At 40.2% G+C, this 19,980-nt stretch overlaps 1 protein-coding gene across 2 annotated transcripts in view; it reads right to left on the reverse strand.

Moving 5' to 3' along the window:
* LARGE1 (LARGE xylosyl- and glucuronyltransferase 1) overlaps window positions 1–19,980 on the reverse strand; it is a 280,076-nt gene that overhangs the window by 18,052 nt on the left and 242,044 nt on the right. For both annotated transcript variants that reach the window (XM_082280522.1, XM_082280523.1), the window contains 3 exons: window positions 18,160–18,315; window positions 7,200–7,363; window positions 2,581–2,859 (listed from right to left, as the gene is read on the reverse strand). In XM_082280522.1, coding sequence (XP_082136648.1) covers window positions 2,581–2,859; window positions 7,200–7,363; window positions 18,160–18,315 — 599 coding nt within the window. The remainder of the gene's footprint in view (window positions 1–2,580; window positions 2,860–7,199; window positions 7,364–18,159; window positions 18,316–19,980) is intronic.

Below are 19,980 nucleotides of genomic sequence, written 5' to 3' on the forward strand. Positions count from 1 at the left end.
ACCCTGAAATGGTTTTACTTAGCAGCTGTGAAAAAGCTCAATTAATGCAAATCTAAGTGCAAAGCAACAGATAAATAAAGGGGTAACCACTAGCTCCATCAGCTTCTCCTTCAAAACTGTTGTAACCTTCCACGTATGACACCTCCAAAATATGTTGAAAATATTTTTCAAAATTCCTTTCTTTCTGAGAATACATTATCTGCAGAGACACAATATGTAGTATATGTAAATCAGCAAACTTTCATTGAGAGGGACTTGCCTGGCTTATCCTGTACAAAGTGATGCCTGAAATACCACACTATCTCTGTTTGTTTATGGTTGTTCTATCTGAGGAAATGAGGATGAAAATGTTTTATGTCTCTCTAACAAACAATTGCTGCCATTCAGACAGATAGCACTAATCAGCTGTTTGCAGAGGCAGTGGGAACAGTCAATGCAGAAAGACACAGGGTATCCATATTTTAAATAATCTCACCTCCCTGCTACTTTGCTTAGAAAAATCATTACTGAAAAAGCAACAAAAGCCTCTAGTCCACATGTAAAAAAAAAAAAAAATCCAATCATTTTTTAAAGAGCTGGTAGTAGCAGATTAGCAACTTCAATATTCCCAGGCAAGAGAGACTCACAGTCAGAGCTAAGGTGGTATGGGCCTTAAAGAAGGCTGGCAGGGTGACACAAAGTCTCAGATGCAACAGCTCTCAGAGAGAATCTCTTTTTTCTCCTGAAGCATCACCAATGGTGGCAGCATGGTGCATTTAGTTCTGTAATACAATATCGCCCTATGAGAATTATTTCTGTGGTTGTAGTATCTCAAGTAAATGGTGGTACTTCATTCTGTCTTCTCTCCCTTTCATTGCTGGCTCCCATCTGTGCACTGTGAAGCAGCATGGAAGAACAAGTTCCTTTTTTAGCACTAAATGCCTGTATCAACAGCTGCCATCCTTACTGTGTCCAGCACCGATCTGAAGAAATGTACCAGTATGCAACACTGACACAGAAGAAGAGAGGAATGAAGAACAACTCTTCCTCCATGTATCTAGAGACAGCTAACGTGTGCAATGGACAGAATAATTCTGGAGTGCTCATAGCACAAGCTGAAAAGCCTTCAACAAAGTAAGAGGGAAACAAGCTGACACAGCATGCTAATACTTCAATGATACAACTTTGAAATTCAGCATCTTGAAAGCCATAGAATGCTTTGGGTTGGAAGGCACCTCAAAAGGTCACCTAGTCCATCCTCCCTGCAGTGAGCAGGGACATCGTCAACTAGATCAGGTTGCTCAGAGCCCCATCCAGCCTGACCTTGAATGTTTGCAGGGATGGGGTACCCACCACCTGTCTGGGCAACCTATACCAGTACTTTGCCACCCTCATGGCAAAAAAATTACTCCTTGTGCATCATCTAAATCTACCCTCTTTTAGTTTAAAACCACTCCCCCTTGTCCTATCTCAACAGGTCCTGCCAAAAAAGTTCGCCCCCATCTTTTTTATAAGCCGCCTTTATGTACTGGAAAGCCATAACAAGGTCTCCCTGGAGCCTTCACTTCTCCAGGCTGAACACCTTCAACTCTCTCATCCCTTCCTCATAGGAGAGGTACTGCACCCCTCTTCATACTAAATTTGGCCCTGTACACGTCTTACTGAGTTAAGCCTGAAACAAAGAAACTCCTCCATAAGTTTATGATACCAGAAGGCATATTTTCCTTTACATTCCAAAGCCCCAGGTTTATGAACTGACAGGGAACAGCTACAGGCAGGCCCTCACTGGAACACTTTGATCAACTTTTACCAAATTAGAACAGAGATGAAAAGCAAAACTGGTCAGGATAAAGGAACTGACATCCTCCTGTCTGGCCACAGGGTGTCCTCCTTGCTCTATGCTTTGGCCTCAGATGACCAGCCTCTGCAGGGGAAAAAGGTCTTTATTAAAAAAAAGCCCAATTAATGGATCAGAAGTCTGTAGTTTGCTCAGCCCAACCTGCTCACATGCAGTATGATACAATACACACTGATGTTACTCCTCCCAGTTTCCTTAGAACAATTATTTTGCCTTGACAGGCGCTGGCACTGCAGTCATATTTTTGAGCTGGTTAGACTCATCACCCTCTTTTCAAGATAAGGAACTGGTTTAAGAATGTGTCACACAGACAACAAGTTCAGTAATGCTCTGCATGTTTTTTCCATCACGGACATTAAGAACCAGAAGTGTTTAGAGAAACTGCCTGGTTCACATCTCTGCTAATGAACGATGCTCTTGGACATTTAATAATACTTAACCCAGTTCAACTTTCAAATTGGCTCTCCTGCTGTTCTGAGGGGATTATTCTAATGGCTAACGAGGCTCACATTCAGACCTGGGTTTTTTCTTTCATAACCATTTTGCTTTACTTTCCAGTTACAGTCCCTTCTTCTACTCCAAAAGCTCTTGTGCCTTGCTGGGCATTGTAACACCTCAAATATTTATAAGCTGCCGTTTCCAGATCTGCTCAAACTGCTTTGTTTTGGGAGTATGTGAGAAGGGTGGGGTGTGGAGAGGCTCAAATCACAGGTGACAGTGGGAATTCCCTCACAGTCCATTACCTGAGGTACTCGTAGAGTCCATACATGGGCAGGAAGTCGATGTCAGACAGAAACATGTATGGTGTGCTGATGTGCTTCATGGCCACATTCCTGAGCAGGTTCACAGGGTAGAACTGCCCCTCCTTGTACACGATGTGGTAGCCAACATTGTGGCGGCTCATCAGGACTTCTGAGCCCTGAGCGTAGCGCAGGAATTGCTGGGCTTCTGCATCGGAAAGGTACAGTGCCAGGCTGATGGGACCTTCCCAGTGCTTGCAGATGGCTTCAAGCATCTGGAGCCTGAAAGAGGAAGGGTGAGAGTAAGAAAAAGCTATTTCCCTGTCTGGGGCTCTGTGCCTGGGTTCACCTGATCAAATGCAGGTATCTTTCTCTAAGTGAGACAGATTGGGGACACTTTATATGCAGTGGAAAGCAGTAAATATTTCTACAGCATAATTCATTATTTAAGATGATAATTTGAGGTCTCCTCCTGGACAGATGGACTGCACCCTGGATATTCCTATTTCACTAAAACCACTGTAGCCTAAGATGGCCCTAGATCAGATATACACATCCACAACTCAGATACCTAAAGCACCATCATTTTCTTTCTAAAGCTTTGATGCTGCAGGAAAACCCACATGGATAACAGGACTTATCTGATGGGAGCTTTGAGCAGTTGCGGGGATCTGTCCATGTGGATCTACTTACAGGATAGGGGACTCATAAACTTCAGCAGTGTCTAGTGCCCAATTTACATTCCAGGTCAAGCTATTCCCACAGAGTAACACACTACAGTGCTCTTCAATCAGCTTGTGGAGGACAGAAGTGTACACACCCACAGACCGTTTTACCTCCTGTTTAGGAAAACCTTCCCCAAAGTTTTGCAAGGCAGCTAGTCAGATCTTAAAGGCTGTTAAAAGAGAGAGGTCAAGGGGATACTGACTTAGGTGAACATGTGCATTAACTAGAAGAAGGCTCACTGTCAGGGAAAGGGACAAAAGGATGACACATCGATAGAAATGGGATTTACTGTTTGTAGGGAGTAAGGAGAGGAGGAAGGACAGATGTGGCATTGCTGTGGAATAGCAAAAGAACATTTCAGACAAAACCATCATTAAAAGCACCAAACTGTATATGTTTTAGCACTATCTCAAATTTCATTAAATCATTTTTTAACAGGTTGTATTGATGTGTATTTTTAAAAAATTCCAGCAGTTACAATGCTATTGATGAAATTGACAATGAAAGATTTCATATGCAAACATAAATCAAACCCAACCTGGTCAAAATCGTTTAAGCACTTTGGGTAATTTATTGCCTAGAGATTGAGATGTGTCACCCCAAAATACAGCAAGGATGTTTATAAAGCCTCTTGATTTAATATGAAAGGAAATTACCTATGCAGCCTAGCCAGATACTCTATTAAAAACTGGAAGAGTAGATGATGCAAAATTATTATCTTCACTCTGTTCCAAATCCACATTACTGGATTTTTCCTATTAATATTTATACAAAACACAAGAAAAGTTTCCTGCATTATCATAATCTGAGAAAATAATTTCCCCCTCCTACTATCTCCCTAAGATTTGCAAAATAAAAGAATAATATACCAGTAAACACACAGTCTGACTTAACACTAATAGCTTTTTCCTGCGTTTCTAAATGATTGTGAATGATACCAAGATGATATAATCATTTTTTCTTAGATATGAGATACTACCTTTCTAGTCTACACTTGGTACATCATTTTCTTTTCATCTGTTTTTGAAACAAAGGCTATTATCAGCCCGAAACATACAGCTGAATTTGAAACACAAATCAATATAAAAATATCTAAAAGACACATAAAGGGTCTACAACTTTGATTACACAAATAATAAATAGGAAAAAATACATTTTTTGCCTTTTTCCAACATAGTGGAAATCTGTTAATCAGGAGACTCCAATCTGTCAGCACTCAAATTTAGGGCATCCTTTTAAAAACAGAAAACTTACCTAGTAAAATATGCAGCAAAATTCCTTTTAAGGACTCCACGCAGTGGACAAATGGCATACATAACTTATTGAAACAGCACACCTGATAATGCAAAGCTTTTCATGATAGTGAAGTGGAAACTGGGTTTTGGTGGTACAAGTTCCCAGCTGGACACCTCAGTACGCTTCAGAATGCTCCATTTTACTGCGTTGTTCTTATTGACAGGCCCTACTTCCATAAATTTGATACAGGGACTGCTAGCTGATCCTCCATAATCGCCTCTCTGTAGGTTGTTAAGTCCCCTTTGACCACAAAACTCAGAATTATGAGTTTCTCAGCACAACATGACCAACCTATTTTGGGTTCTTTTAGCTGTCTTGAGGAATGCGTTCTCTTAAGGACTCCAGAGAAAATAAACATACTGCTGTACTGCATAACAATGAGATAATAATTTAGTTGGTAAATTTTTTAAAGGTCTGCTCAGCTAAGTGAATTTTGCTGGAACTCAATTGTTCTGTGAGATTCTTTATTTTTATTTTTCTTCTTAAGAATACTCAACAGATTTCAGACTCGTTCTCGCTCAGATTTCAAGCAGTGTATTGCTAATCACGTCTTTCCTTTTCCCCATTCTGACCTCACATTTTTTTAACTGCTACTCTGATTTCTGAACCCCAGGTAAATATTGAGCCTTAAAAGGCTGCCTAGCCACAACACCTGCAGGAAAATCACAGTGAAGCAACCAAGCCATTATTCAAGGAAATGTCATGTCAGTGCAATAGATGACAATCACCCAATAATGAACAACACTGAATGAAGTCTGTCTCAAAGCTTCCATCTAAAGACAATAATGTTAGCCCCCAAACTGCATCCCTCTCTTCCATTCCTCAAGCCTACAGGACAGGCAAACCTAAGCCTGTCATGACAGTCGTGTCAATCTCACCTCCAACAGGGCTATGGGAGGCGCTGGGAGTTGGTTTTTTTTGCTTTTCCTCATCTCTGATTATCATTTCAAAGAATAATTCAGGAATGTAGTGTACAGGACATTGTTTATGCACATGTCATCTTACATCTGAGACACTATTCTTAAATGTCTACAGTTGTGCAGGAGGAGTTTAATAAAACCGGTTTAAAGAAGATAGAGAAAAATAAGGTAGTAACTGAAAGATGTGAAAGAAAACAAAGCAGATAAGCAGTTCTTTGGTATGATATTATTTATTGATTTTAGCTGAAAGAAAGTATTTCCAACTCAAATCAATAATTTATAGCAACACACCAGTGAAGTAGGGAAGATTTTTGCTGCACAGTACCAGGACGGCTGTTCTTCCTGAATAAAAATGTGTGGTTCTGTCTATCAATAAAAACATGTGCCCCAGTGAGGATCCAGAAAGGGAAACAGATGCTCAGACTTTGCATCAGTGCCAGTGAATCAGCACTGAGCCCCAGCTCATTCTTTTTAATTAAATTCTGGGGGGAAAAATATACCATGTGCACACACCGGCTTCACTAATTTACTGTGGCACTCACTCAGGGTCTGGCTTAATTTATTTCTTTAGTTTTTTACTCAAAGGTTTGTGAACACTTAAGAAATGTTTCCTCAATTAAAAATCAATAGAACAGACAATAATGTACACAGCAAATCATAACACAATGTGCAGTGCTGAGGCACCAGTGGAACAGAACACCCCTCATTCATTTCTGTTTGTTTTGAAAACAGGCTGTAAATGTTTTGTTGATCTCAATTCCTGTAATCCTCCTGGAAAACTGCTGACCTTCTACTAGTGTAGCAGTGGTGTAATTCACATGCCATGTTATATTCTGCATGTGCTATGCTGAAGGAAATGGTCAGTTTCTGGATAATACTCAAGGAGTTCTGTTTTGTTTTGTAACCTGCTCTGATAGCAATAACTACGAAGTTTGGACTAGGTTTGAACTGAGAAGCTGGAGGAAAAAAACCAAACTGACACTTACAAAATTTCACAAAGCTGGCTGATCCAGACTGCACTTTCAAGCTTCTGAAAAACGACAACTAATTTCAATGGTGGGAATCAGAAAGGTACAGGTGGAACTTGTCACGAAATGGATTTTTTTCCACAAATGAAATACCAGTTAAATTCCACTCCACGTCAGAACTAAAAGCTGAAATGTTCTTCTGAGAATCAACATTTGGATAAAGATGCAATGACTCTGCTCAGATGGAGATTTCTCATTTCACACTAGCACAGTAAAAAAAAAAGTATAATTTTCAACTTCCTAATTTGAAACTAGAATATTTAGTTCTGATTCTTACTGTAGGAAAAATCGCTAATTGAAATTTTCTGCAAAGAAAATGCCAATGAAAGCAAAACTAACATCCTCTAGTGCAGAAAAACACATGCAAAAACTTAGGTCAGCTACAACTGCTCGCCTAATTCTATTACGAACATCTCCTGTTCTTTCTAAGTTGCTGCAAAACTCCATGAACTAATAATGCCTGACAATCCCAACAAGCAAAAACTCCTGCAGCTCCAGCAGTCTCTACTCATGTAGAGTGTGTGCACTGTACATACAACATCCAAGTTTCTATGAAATTGCATTTTTTCTATCTCCAAAGCATTCCACAGTTAGATTTCCCTGTAACAAAACACTGTCTCGTGCTTCCAGATGAACAGGAGGTGCTCCCTACCTGTCCATGGACAGCTGTGCCACCAGTGTTACATCGGTGTTGTCTGAAGCAGGCTCGTACTCGTAATGGAGAAAATACAAATGAGTGCGATGGACGGTGAAGCGTTCCCGACGGAATTCATAGCATAGGTCATCCTCGTCCAGCTCAGACAGCTGCTTCTGGAGCTGCAAGGAAGGAGGGAACATAAACACCATTTCCTTGTGAATTATTTTAGCAAATCAGAGAGAACCAGGAGGCTGGGAACTTGCAGAATGATGCAACGAGGAATGGAAGTGGAACATACAGAGTAGCAGGGTTTTCCTGAACCTCTTGTTACTGCACAGGAGACTAGAAGGAAGGACTTACAAGTAAATTCATAACACAGAGAGGACACTGTATTATGGTCTATATATTCTATATATTACCTGTATTATGTACTTTCAACATCCAGACTAGCCATGAAACAGTGAACTATCACAAGATGAATAATCATCAAGCTTCAGTCAGTGCTCCAATGTGATGCATAATTTCATCCTTACTAGAAGCAGTGTTTCACACTAGTCACAGACATACTCCACTAGACAACACTCAGCAGCAGACTCAGCACTGAGAGATTCCCATTTTGCTGCCTCTGCTGGAGAACAGTAACTGCTGCTACCAGCATGGACAGACAGCTGGAAAAGTAATGTCTTAAACTGATCATTACTCCTTCTCTTGAGAATGATGTTCTTTTTACTGCAGAGGTGCCAGAATTAAGCTTACATTTTTAATTGGATTTATGCTTCCGGATACCCAGTCTGAGAAACCTGGAGGATGGTAGGTAATTTCTTGGCTCCCTTGAAAACCAAGCCCCTTCAAAGTGAAAATGGGCATCTCGAAGCAATCCAATCCCAAGTCTCTTAGACGTGTAGCTTTAAGAGAATAAAGGCTTAGCTCTGGACAAAGGTAGCAGTGAAAAACTGACCAAATGTCTATGCAGCTGACCAATTCCATTCCTAAACTAATTATTTTGGGGGTTGGACTACATGATCTCTAAAAGGTCCCTTCCAACTCAAACTATTCTATGATTATATGATTCTATGATTTTAAAGCCAAACATCTAGCTAGGCTATTGAAAATGCATTAATTAAAAGGAAAAATCAGTCATACCTGCAGTAAAATGTTATAAAGATGAAATTTTCTTATGGTTTTAACATGTGAAATTGAGTTCATTGTCTGTTGCTCTAAAATGTAGGTTACTAATAAAGGTATCATTTTTATATTTAATTTCTTAAAAGTATCCTATAAGAATAGCCAATTAATAAAATATTCATCAGCAAATGAGAAAAATACTCATTTTATAGGAATTTTACAAATTTTGACAAAAATCACAGTGTACCTCAAAACTATTCCATTAACAAGACTATTGTAGACATCTTTTTGTCCTGCTCAGAATGATTAAAGTAGTAGTTTCATGATCTTGAAGAAAAAAATATGGAAAATGTAGATATTTTTTATTCTGATACTGTGTTAAGAAGAGCTGTTGTTCTTGGAACTATAAGCATAATGGTTGCCATCCAGAGGGCTTACAGCTGAATGTTTTCTTGTGAAATAATGGAATGGAATAATTCCTGATATTTTCCTGTACATCACTCTATAATCTTTTTCTGAATAATGGAAGTACCTACTCTGATTTCAATGAGTTTTGGATCAGGCTGTCATTCTTTTCTGCTATTGTTCTTCACAGATCTTAAAACACCCCTCAAGAGAGACTGCTTTTAGAAAGATGAGAGTCTGAATCTTGACAAATCTTTACTCAGGCAAAACTTCTATTGATATCAAGATCTCTTTTAGGTGGAATAGAAATCAGGAGTTCTTTTACGTATCCTTGGAGTTTCATTCTTTCTGCTTTACAAATCATCATTCAGCTGAGCCTGCACTCTATTTTCTAAATCACATTCAAATAATACTTGAATTAAACTCAATATTTACATCAACGACTAGAAATGTCTCGTATCTTTCTGTTTCTTTTTTGAAAAGGGACATTAGTGTGCCCTTAACAGAATTATTAAAGAGATGATGGAAATTTAAATGGTTAAAACAACAGCAATGCACATTTTAGGGGTACCTTACTATCCTTCTGAATGTACAAATGACCATGCTAGAAGACTTTAATGGCACAGCAGTTATTAATCAGGCAGTCACTGAATAATTATCAGATTGCATTTGGGTTGAAAGCTAAGAGGCTATAAATACTTAATTATGAGTTCAAGAATAACACTTGGAGCTAAAGTATGGCTTTGTGCACTACTGAGCCCTGTGTGGGAGAAGAGGAGGAGACACAGCTTCTCAGGAGTCCCACCTTTTTGATGGTGAAACTCACCAAATCACAAAGTTGGTGATGGAGGTGAAGGAGAGCAGCACAACAGCAGAAGATCCCTTCTGCTACAGGGAAAAGGAAACCTTGCTTTTTCCACTGCATTTTGTAGGGTCAGGGCTTTTTTTCGGTCCTTCCTCCTGTCCAAAGAAGGGCAATAAAGCTGGTGATGGGTCTAGAAAACATGTTTTATGAGGAGTGGCTGAGGGAACTGGAGTTAGTCTGGAGAAAAGGAAGCTCTGGGGGACCTTACTGCTCTCCACAACTACCTGAAAGAAGGTTTTAGTGAGGTGATGGTTGGTCTCCTCTGCCATGTCTCAAGTGAAAGAATGAGAGGAAATGGCCTTAAGTTGTGCCAGGGGAGGTTCAGATCAGATATTACAAAAAGTTTTTTCACTGAAAGAGTGGTCAGGCATTGGAGAGAGTTGCCAGTGGATCCACCGTCTCTGAAGTGTTCAAAGGATGTCTGGATGTATCAGCTGGGCTTATGGTTTAGGGGTGATTATGGTGGTGCTGGGCTGACAGCTGAACTAGATGATCCTGATGGTCTCTTCCAAACTTGACCATTCTGTGTTTTTGTCCTGTCAGACGTTTCCTGAACTTGCTGCTATGGTGGCAGTCACAGGACATTTTATACACAGGTTTGAAATGAAGAATGTTAAAGATGCTAAACATTCAAATGACAGGAAATTGTCTAAGAGGACACACATATACCCTTATCTCTGAGTTATATAAATAACTTGTATTATTTTTTTGTTACACGATCATATTAAATTTCTCTAGTATAATCTTTTCTACATATTATGTGGATCCATTATTTAAAGACAAAGAACTCTTAGCTTGGTTTAAAGTTTGCTCCCACATTATGTCTTCTTGAAAAGATGTGTTTGTAATGGGAATGCTGACAGATCTATGCAAACAGATGCTTAAATACAGCACACAATCAAAATAAGGACCTTAGTATCAGCTGAATTTGATAAAAAGATGGCATCCCCATTATGGATGCCTCCATTATATTGATAATGATATGTCTAATACAGCAAAGATTTCTCAGCTGTAGAGAGACAGAATGTATTCTCATAAGCAAGTACCTGCTTAGCAAAGATTCTGTGTTTCTACAGGAGTTTCAATGCTAAGGCTACTTGCCACTGAGCTCGTGGGAAATGTCACCTCTAGGAAACACTCTCACAGTTGAAGAATGTATTCTTTTCAGACTGTGTGGGGTAGAGGTTCTCGCAGGAAATACTGTTGTGGGAAACAAACGCATGCCTTCATTAGCATCATGGCGCTACTTGGTTCAAAAATAAAAATGGCAACCATGCCATGCATAATGCCAAAACAAAGAGTCAAATACCTTAAGAAATAAGGGCTAAATTATTTCTCTGGGCAACCAGCTGTGGCAGGGGATCAGGCTCCATCTCAGAAAACGTAGTCTTTGAAGCTAGGCTGGCCAGAGAAACAACTTAGCCTTGATCTTCCAGGTCTACTTGTCTAACACATTTCTGTGAGATAAGGTGTTTGGTATCTGTATGACAGATGGCAGATCCATATGATACAAGGCAACACAACATGTACCTCTCACTGGCAAACTGGTTACTCTGCTCACGAATCTTCCTTTCTAAGGCTGTTCCTAATGTAAGCAAATCTGTGATTGGCTTAGTTTTTTAAACTGTTGTGTCACTGAAACAATTGACTTCCCACCAAAATCCAGGACTTCATATCAGATGAGATCGATTAAAAATCCAAGATCAGGTATCTTCTAAAGGATTAGATATTAAAAAAAGATCAAAGCCCCCCAATAAACAATGTTATTTGCCTAGAGTCCATTTAGATCTTGGGGAAGGGGATAAAACCCCTAATGTAGGCTCTCTCATCAAGTGTTTAAGTTGAGGTGAGGCAACATGAGACTTAAATCACTCACTATCACACTAACACAACAAGAACTGAGCAGCTTAGATGAAAACTTAAAACTTTCAGATCATCTTTCCTTTTCCCAGGTGTGTGCAGTTAAGTTTCACAGCACAAAATCAACTCAGCTTAGCCACTGAAATGAAAACTGACACCAGCCCAGGACGTAACTAAAATCTGGTTATAAACCGCAGCAGTTTCATTTTCTCCTGTGTAGCTGTCCCAGTTCCCACCAGCAGGCAATTTGGATTGCAACATTTAGCACTTTCAAGTGTGTGAATTAACATTTGCCTTTAGCATGGCATAAACAAAGCAAATGATGATGTAGAGAGGAAAAAGCATTCACTCAGTCTTGTTTTGGATGACCTACATAAAGTCCTTCTGGCCTCTCCAATGATCAGTAATAAAAGCCAGACTAATCTCACGTCAATTAAACTTTTATTCCTCCCGCACCATAAAATTTTGTACATTTGCTATGGGTCAAATTAAGCCTTCTGTGAAACAAAGCTGTGCTAAGGACAAAGAGGATAGTGCCTGAGCAAACCCACCTGGCAAGAGGAATTGTGCTGCAGCATGTGAGAACCACTAATACTCCTGCTAAACGGGAGTGATGGCTTATCCTGACTGCAGATATTCAACGCAAGTGGGAATCCAATTTTTAGGCATGTGTAATATCTCAGACAGTTCTGTATATACGAAGTACAACTCCCCTTGATCTTAGCTGCAGATGTCAGATTTGGCAGTCCTCTGCATCTCCTTTCCCCAGACCTTTGATAGACCTTTTTGGCTGAGCTGTTCCCAGACCCCCTTGCAGCACAGCATCTTGACAGGTAGGTCACCTTGCTTTTCTTTCCTCAGATTGGTCCTTGACAAAAGGCAAGTTCTATGGGTCTAAGTCAGTCCCAGCCCTGTGTCTCGTCCCATGCTCCCTATTCATGCGTTCTGCCAGCTCCCTGTACCTACAGGCACCCATCAGTTCTTTCCTCTTCCTGGTACAAACACTCTCTTTCCTTTCTGCCTTTGACCTGGATTTCATCTCTTTTGTATGTGAACCTGATTCTCCTCTCTACTGACTGGACATCACTGAGGCCAATGGATGTCCCTCAGAACAGAGACCAAATACAGGTTCCTGCTCTCAGCTCTACTGTCCAGTCAGAACCTGGCATGGAGGATTCAGAGGAAACAGTCACAGGAAACACCAGTCTTTGTCCAGGTCCCCTGCCTGCAGCATGCCCAACCCTGCTGTATTACTGGTATATATATATGTAATCTGGTCAGATGTATCCATGCACACTCCTAAGAGTCTCCAGACACCTGAGCCTCCTCAAAATCAAAGCAAACACTACTGGCAATGTGCAAGCCATGGTTTTTCAGCATTATCATTTGTCTAAGTTTCCACCAGGTTGGCAAAAGACATGTTCCTGGCCCAAAAGTCAGCCCCTTCTCTGAGATATGGAGTATTTCTTGAGGAGGCCATCAGAACTTTTGGTGTGCGCAAACCTCCAAGATTTCTCCCATGTTTCACTTTAAAAAAATGTGAGAAAGGGAAAAAAGGGCATAACAACATGACTAAAAAAATCCCAGCCCATGTGCTCCTCCACTTAATAATATTATAAACAATTGGAATCAGTATAATGGCAACTTTCAGGCAAGTAACAGGATGGTCTGCCAGCTCAGCACTTAATAACAATAACAGTGACAATAATAGAAACAATGCAGCTGGGGAAGTCAGAACTTCACCTCAAAACTGCCATATACCATCTGTTGTTACTAGAGAAAGACTATGACATCACAAAATAGTAACTTTAAATCGCAGTTCTACAAATGAGGCTGTACTCTTGAAATCCAGCAGGAGCAAAGGGTACTCAAAGCATCAGTCTGACTGCAAGTTCAGGGCTGTGATACTGACTTGGAAGCTTCATTTGCATGCTATTTTTAGTCACTCAAAAATTGCTAAATTTGTTAGTAGTGTGGTTGTTTATACTGTGTGGCACCTTGCTAGAATCTCCCTTTTTTCTGGTGGATACTCTAAGTTGGCATGCACAGCCTTCTGCTACTGTTAAGAATCTTTGGTTTTACGTGAAAAAAGTAACTAAGTAAAAGCTTACTTAGTATGTAAGCACACATCTAAGCAAGTGTGTTAAGGGACAACTGGATTTTTTTGACACTGTTTCTCTGTATTGCTGGTTTGAAAATCTTAAAAGAAAAACCTGCAGACTTTTTTTTCTCATGTGTTTCCTGAAAGTCTTCTCTAATGGGAATCTACTGTCCTTTTCTTAAACTGAGTGGAATCAGTGATACACTTCCCACCCATCTTGCTCCAGGCTTTGGATCAGGAAACAGGCTTCACTAACAGGGGACACTCCATTCAACCTTCAGATTTAATGCTTTGGCAGAAGTACCTGGTGAGAAGCTGTCTGCAAGAAAGAAGTTTTATGAGAATGATAAAAGGTTGAGCAAGTGCCTCTGTCTAAAATCAGGCTTACAATAATTTTCTCATAGAGTAACTATAGAGATTGACTGGAAGATCCTGTTGAAATATTTTAGGCTTTACAGTAGGTCCATTAGAACAAAATGCTGGATATAAGCATTAAAAGCCAATAGAAAATGTAAAAATTTGAGACTATTATAAGCTTTGCCTTCCTGGATGTCCCAAAAATCTTCTGCATTGCATCAAAATAAGAAAGAAGGAGTGGGAAAGGGGAAGTAGGGTGGAATAAGTAGGATGGAGTGACTAAGGACATGCTCTAAGAGCCACTCAAGTCAATGACTGTGTTTACAGGAGGATTTGGTTCATATTCTGAATTTCCCACCCAGAATGCACACAGAAGACAAAGGGATGATTGTAACACTGACTTGCAGAGAAGAGTCTGCTTTGCGTGACCTCACTTCAGCACATATGGAATGAGGGGGACTTAGGGTACTGCTCTATGGCAGGCTCCTGCTCCCAGCCCGTCCCTGCCACACAGAGGGTCTTTTAGCTTGAATATTTTAAGGAAACGATGAAGCATTTATGTACACACGGACATACATATATGCATTTTTTATATGAACCGAAAAATTATCCCCCTCTGTTTTTTTTTGCCCCCAGTATTTCAGTTTCTGAGCACTACCTTCCTATCCATCCCTATTTGTAATGCTTTGGAACCTAGTAACAGTCCTGTTAGGTGAAGCTGAAGATCAGCCTCTGATTAGATCAGGACTGTGCAGTACATTATCTGAAGATGGCCTTCAGACCTCTTAAAATTCACTCTGTGGTATTATACTTTCTCAGCAAACATTAGAAAAAGAGAAGTACTGATAATTCCACATGCATATAGACATAATATATATTTAAGCATACATGCATTCACATGGATACACAGAGGAAGGGTGAGAGAGATTAAAGTGAGGTTCAATTACCTTTTAAACTAATGCCCCTTTGCATCTCTCTGGCATTGTTAAGAGTCCTTAGAAAGGGAAGATACATAATTTACACTCATTTTAAGGCCATCTCTGTACTGATGAGAAGTGTAAAGGGGCCTTAGAGAAACAGAATCAGCCCAATGGTACCCACTGCCACACTTCCTTTTCCTGTTTTACAGATATTTGCATTACAAATGAGATGCCTTAATTACAGGTTGTATTGTAAATAAAACATCACTACAAATATTAAGCTGTAGAAAAGCAGTGGCTGGTATATTGCTACAATACCTTAAGGGTATCTTCTGATGCAGCCAGACTGTGAGGGAGACTCACACCAAGCCACTGCTTCTTCCACAGCAGGGCTCAGTGCATTTAGTGCTCAAGTAATTCTCTCCAATTATAAACAGCAGAGCTGTTCTAACATTTTGCCCACTGGTCCACAGTGCAGAGAAGCACAGGCAGCTGAAGGAGCACCTTTTACACATGTACACTGCCTAACATAAGAAAGCCCCTCTGTGTTTTGGGGATGCCAGTCTCAATTCAGGGAAAGGAGGGAAAATAATAGGAAAAGCAAAGAAAATTCAAACAGCAATTCCTACCTCGTACATACTTGACTTAAGAGAAGTTATTGCCTTTTATGTAACATATATGCTTATGAATCCTAATGGAAACCTATGAATGCATCTTGTGAGACTGAAGGTTCACCTGGGCCAGCATCCTGTCTCCAGCTGTGAGCTGGCTGCCTAGGGGAGTGTAAAAGCAGGGCGAGTGTACAGCAAGGATTTCTCAAAACTCTCACCTAGACCTCAACTCGTGGTTCAAGGACTTTCAGCACCAAAGCTTAAAAGCTCCTGATTGATTTTCTTTCCAAGAAGAGTAATTTTTGAGGCTATGTATAGTTTTAGAAACATTACCTCCTGCTCAAAGCTTCATCATGGTGAAATGCCTTTGTTTTTAACCTGCTATTTCCATTTCATGCCCTCTAATTCTTGTACTGGGAGGAATGACAGTGGTTTTCTCCTCACCTTAGAAGATGCTCTGCTTCTGAAGATAATCCTGCAATAGATCATGGGAATGTGCTGTATTTAACAGGACACCTGTGACAGTGTATATGCTACAGCAGACAGAGCAAGAGAAACAGCAGTTTTCATGATAATCCTATTCTTAGGGTCTCATAACTTCAAAGCTGAAACTTGCTCGCTATATTCTACAATAAAAGGACATAGTCAAGTTTAGGGGGGAGTTTATATCAAGGGCAACTAATACAAAACAATGTCTTCTCCTAAGTGACTACTCTTAAGTTTTCTGACATTGGATTTTTTCCTATATCTGACTGTTTCGATAGAAGACTGTTACCTTTTTGGTGTCTCTTGGCAAATTAGGAATCATGTATTTTTGTATGTCTAGCTCATTCTTTTCCAGTATCTTTTATATATATATATATATAATTTATAAATGGTGCAATGAGTTACATTTCTTTTTCAGACACAAGCCATACCATATACCATATTGCGTTCTACTTGTCTTGAATAAGAAACAGGCTTGAACAGTTAGTCATTTCCAGTGTCTGTCAACCAGATACAAGTTCAGTAAAATGTGCTGTTTTAAACTTTAAGGACTGCCATTTACAGCAAGGACTTGCATTTGCTCTGCACTGCTCCCAAGCAACTTGTCGTCTGAATACATCTGTTTATTACGGATTTGCAGAGCTCTGGAAAATACAGCAAGCAGTCTGTGACTGCATTCATGCTCTTTGAACCCACACAACATATTGTGAAGCCAGTATAACTTTAACCTGCATTCTCCAAGTGTGATAAAGGTGTGTTTTGTTGTCTTTCTTTTAACGTCTCTCAGTCACCTTTTCTCCTCCTATTGTACCCTCTACTCTGTCTCTTGTATCTTGATGTCTCCGAGGGTGAGGCTCTTAGTGGTCTTTTATCACATTTAGTTCACTTGATTTTCTAAAAGCCTTTTGCAGAGGATTTTCTTCCTCCATGTGCTTTTGCTCTGGTGGTGCACTTGCCTTCGCTCTCTCTCCTTCTCTCTCTTGTTCTCCCCCACCTCCTTGTCTCTCCCAGTTAAGCTGCATTCCTTTCAGAAGACCATGAGATGGTAAAATAAGTGTCTGGGAAGCTTTGCCTTGGGTTAAAATATATCTACCCAATCTCTGACTGCTGTATTTAAAAAAATGGGAATGGCATCTCCTGTGGTCATTTTATTCACAGACTAAATGGAAACACTACCAGCCTCAATGATGATATTGATTGTCAATTACCTCTTAATTGCTAGTGTGTACATGATACTGGCTTTGCTTAATTGATTTTTATATAGACAACGTTGCATATTTTAGAAATATTCTTTTTCCTGAATAATGTGTTACAGATTCCTTTTTACTTCCTTTCCACATTATGTAGCCAAAATTGGTACTTGGTCTACAAATCTCCAGAGACTGCATTATACACAAGGAGTTCATATCCATCTGTGTATAAACATTTCAGTTAACAGTTTTTCACCTTGGAATTATATGTACTAGTGCACAGGCATACACGTACACATGCATCTGTGGGTAAACATCCTTGATTTCAATCATTTTCAAAGGATTTGCTTAGTCTGAAAGGTTCTGATTGCAAATTTTATGCAGATACACATAAATACTGCTTTGGTTGGTTAAGGGAAATACAGAAAAAAACCTGCAGTCTCACAGCCTATGTATACCTTGAAGCATTTGCTCATTTTGTAGTTTGCAGTCACAGACCTAAATTCAGCAGTCTTGATACTTTAATTTCTTCTTCATTATTTGTGCATTAGTATCTCCTAGACAAAACTGACATCACTGTATACTGAACAAATACACAGCAAGAAACGAGACCTCCTGGGAAGTTATAGGTCTGTCATACTGAATCCAAAACACAGCCCTGTACTGGCTACTAAGGAAAAAAATGAACTCTATCCCAGCTGAAACCAGGGCAAGGTTTAAGGGTGAGATTTGCAAAATTGCCTAAAGGAATAAAAGCCCAAATCCTCATTTTCAGCTTGTGATGTTATGTCTGTTGGGGATTTTAAAAGGGCAAAGTAGACAAAAAAAAGAAGCAGCAAAACCCAGGGTAAAGACGGGATTAAAACAACGGTTTTACAGGTGAGGAACTGAGGCACAGAGAGATTAAATGATTTGCACAGTGTCACTCTGGGAATCTGAGCATTGCCTTCAGTTCTCCTGAGTTCTACTGCCCCGCACTACCCACACAACCAACTCCAAGTCTTCAGACATCCCGTGCCTTGTATGAACCACCAAGCCTTAGACATCCCACTTACATTTTCACTGTTAACATCTGCCTCACTGGGGCAGCCAAAGAGTTCCCGTCTCAGCAAATTCCCATCATATTCCAGGAATGTCAGGTAGAGGTTGCGGAAAAACTCCACATGCTTGTTTTTCACTCGCAGCTTCTTCGGTGAGTTCCAGTGAATCACCTCAGAGGGAAAAAAGAGAAAAGACATCCTGCTGTTAGAATACAGATTTGTTTTATCTGCTCTTTTTATGTGCGTTCAGTGTGCTGCCCTCTCGAAAACAGCAGAAGAACAAACCACAAACTAGCCAGACTTCCTTCTGTCTTTTTATAGGGAAGGCTTTGCTGTGTCTTCCACAAGTAACTGTACACTCTGGAGGTGATGTGCTTGGAAACTCTTCCATGGTATCACCTGCACTTTTGAGTGAGGGTGCTACGCTAGGTTGAGAAGCAGCACTCATAAGTGCTTCCACAACTCTAATTGTGGAGCTGATAGTTTATGGACTCTGCTGAAGAAGATGGAAGGACAAGGGACACAGTGATGTAGGTATTAAACATTAATCTCAGATTTCCACATGACTGTTTCTGCTAATGAAATTGATTCACTGCTTCAGGCCAAGCAGTCTCTTTCCTGGTTAGGTATTGAGAAGAAGCAGCTCAAAATTAAATCCTATACCGGTTTAAATAGTTCAAAAAGGACTGAATTTAATCTGACTTCCTTTTTGCCTTTGCTTCATTCAAACAAGACTGATCTCTGTTGCATTAACACAACACAGCAATGCAGTACAACTCCTCACCCTTTGAGTTCCAATTTCTAGCAGATATTTATCCTCTGCTAATGGGAGATGACTCTCACAGTGGCCTAGACTTAAACTGCAATGCTGGCATAAAGGGCTGATCCTCATTTGCATTGATGCAACTTTGCACTGCTGCCAGTGGGAACGGGAATGGGGCCCTAAGGAAAAAACAAGAGGGAGTCAGTAGTGGCTTGCAGGAATGATTTCATTTTATAGAGGCTGTATTTTAGACATAAGAAAAAAATCACCAAATACTTATTCAGTTTTATTCCTGTGACTTTTAAAGAGGTTAAAAACAAGAGTCTCCCTTGGGACTGTTTCCAAGCTCCAAGTTCTGCAAGTTCTCTGAATCCATTAAGTGAATTGCATGAAGACACCGTGTCACTCACACACAGCACAGAGCTGCAGCACCAGCTGCCGAGCCGGCCCATGGTCAACTTTGCTCTGAACATCACAGCTCTGGGAGGGAACACACAGCTGAAGCACAGCATGCACAACAGGAGCAGCCCAGAGAGGATGAACGCAGTTCCCTTGGTGTCAGCAAGGAACACAGCTCCACAGGAACAGGGAGTTCTCTGAAACCACAGTATTTGTTGCCCAGTGAGCAGACTGGCTGAGGAAAGAGCAGGATGCAGCCTGAATCCTTCCTGGACTAACTTCAACAAACAACACAGTTGCTCCACTGAGTATTTATACTGCCAGAAAAGCTATGGCCCTCTATTCTACATACCCAACACCCATGAAATATCTCCTGATAAGGAAAGCTTTATCCATTCCTGGTATTTCATTGCTAAGCCTACTAGGATGTCAGAAAACCATACATGCAGTTAAAGAAAAACAACTGTAGGGAAAAAAGATGATTTCAGATATTGGCTAATTGCTTTGTCTGGTTATAGGAGCACCTTAAATAAAGATTACAATGCATCTACATACTGAATAAATTTGGGAAATTATTTGGACAAAAATACTTGGTGTAGACATTTGTCCCAGGTAATGTTACATTCTTTGCTGGTTTTACATTTGTCCAGATGTTCAGAAGTGTAGCACAACTG

Source organism: Coloeus monedula (assembly GCF_965178545.1).
Source record: "Coloeus monedula genome assembly, chromosome: 4".
Lineage (NCBI taxonomy): Eukaryota > Metazoa > Chordata > Aves > Passeriformes > Corvidae > Coloeus > Coloeus monedula.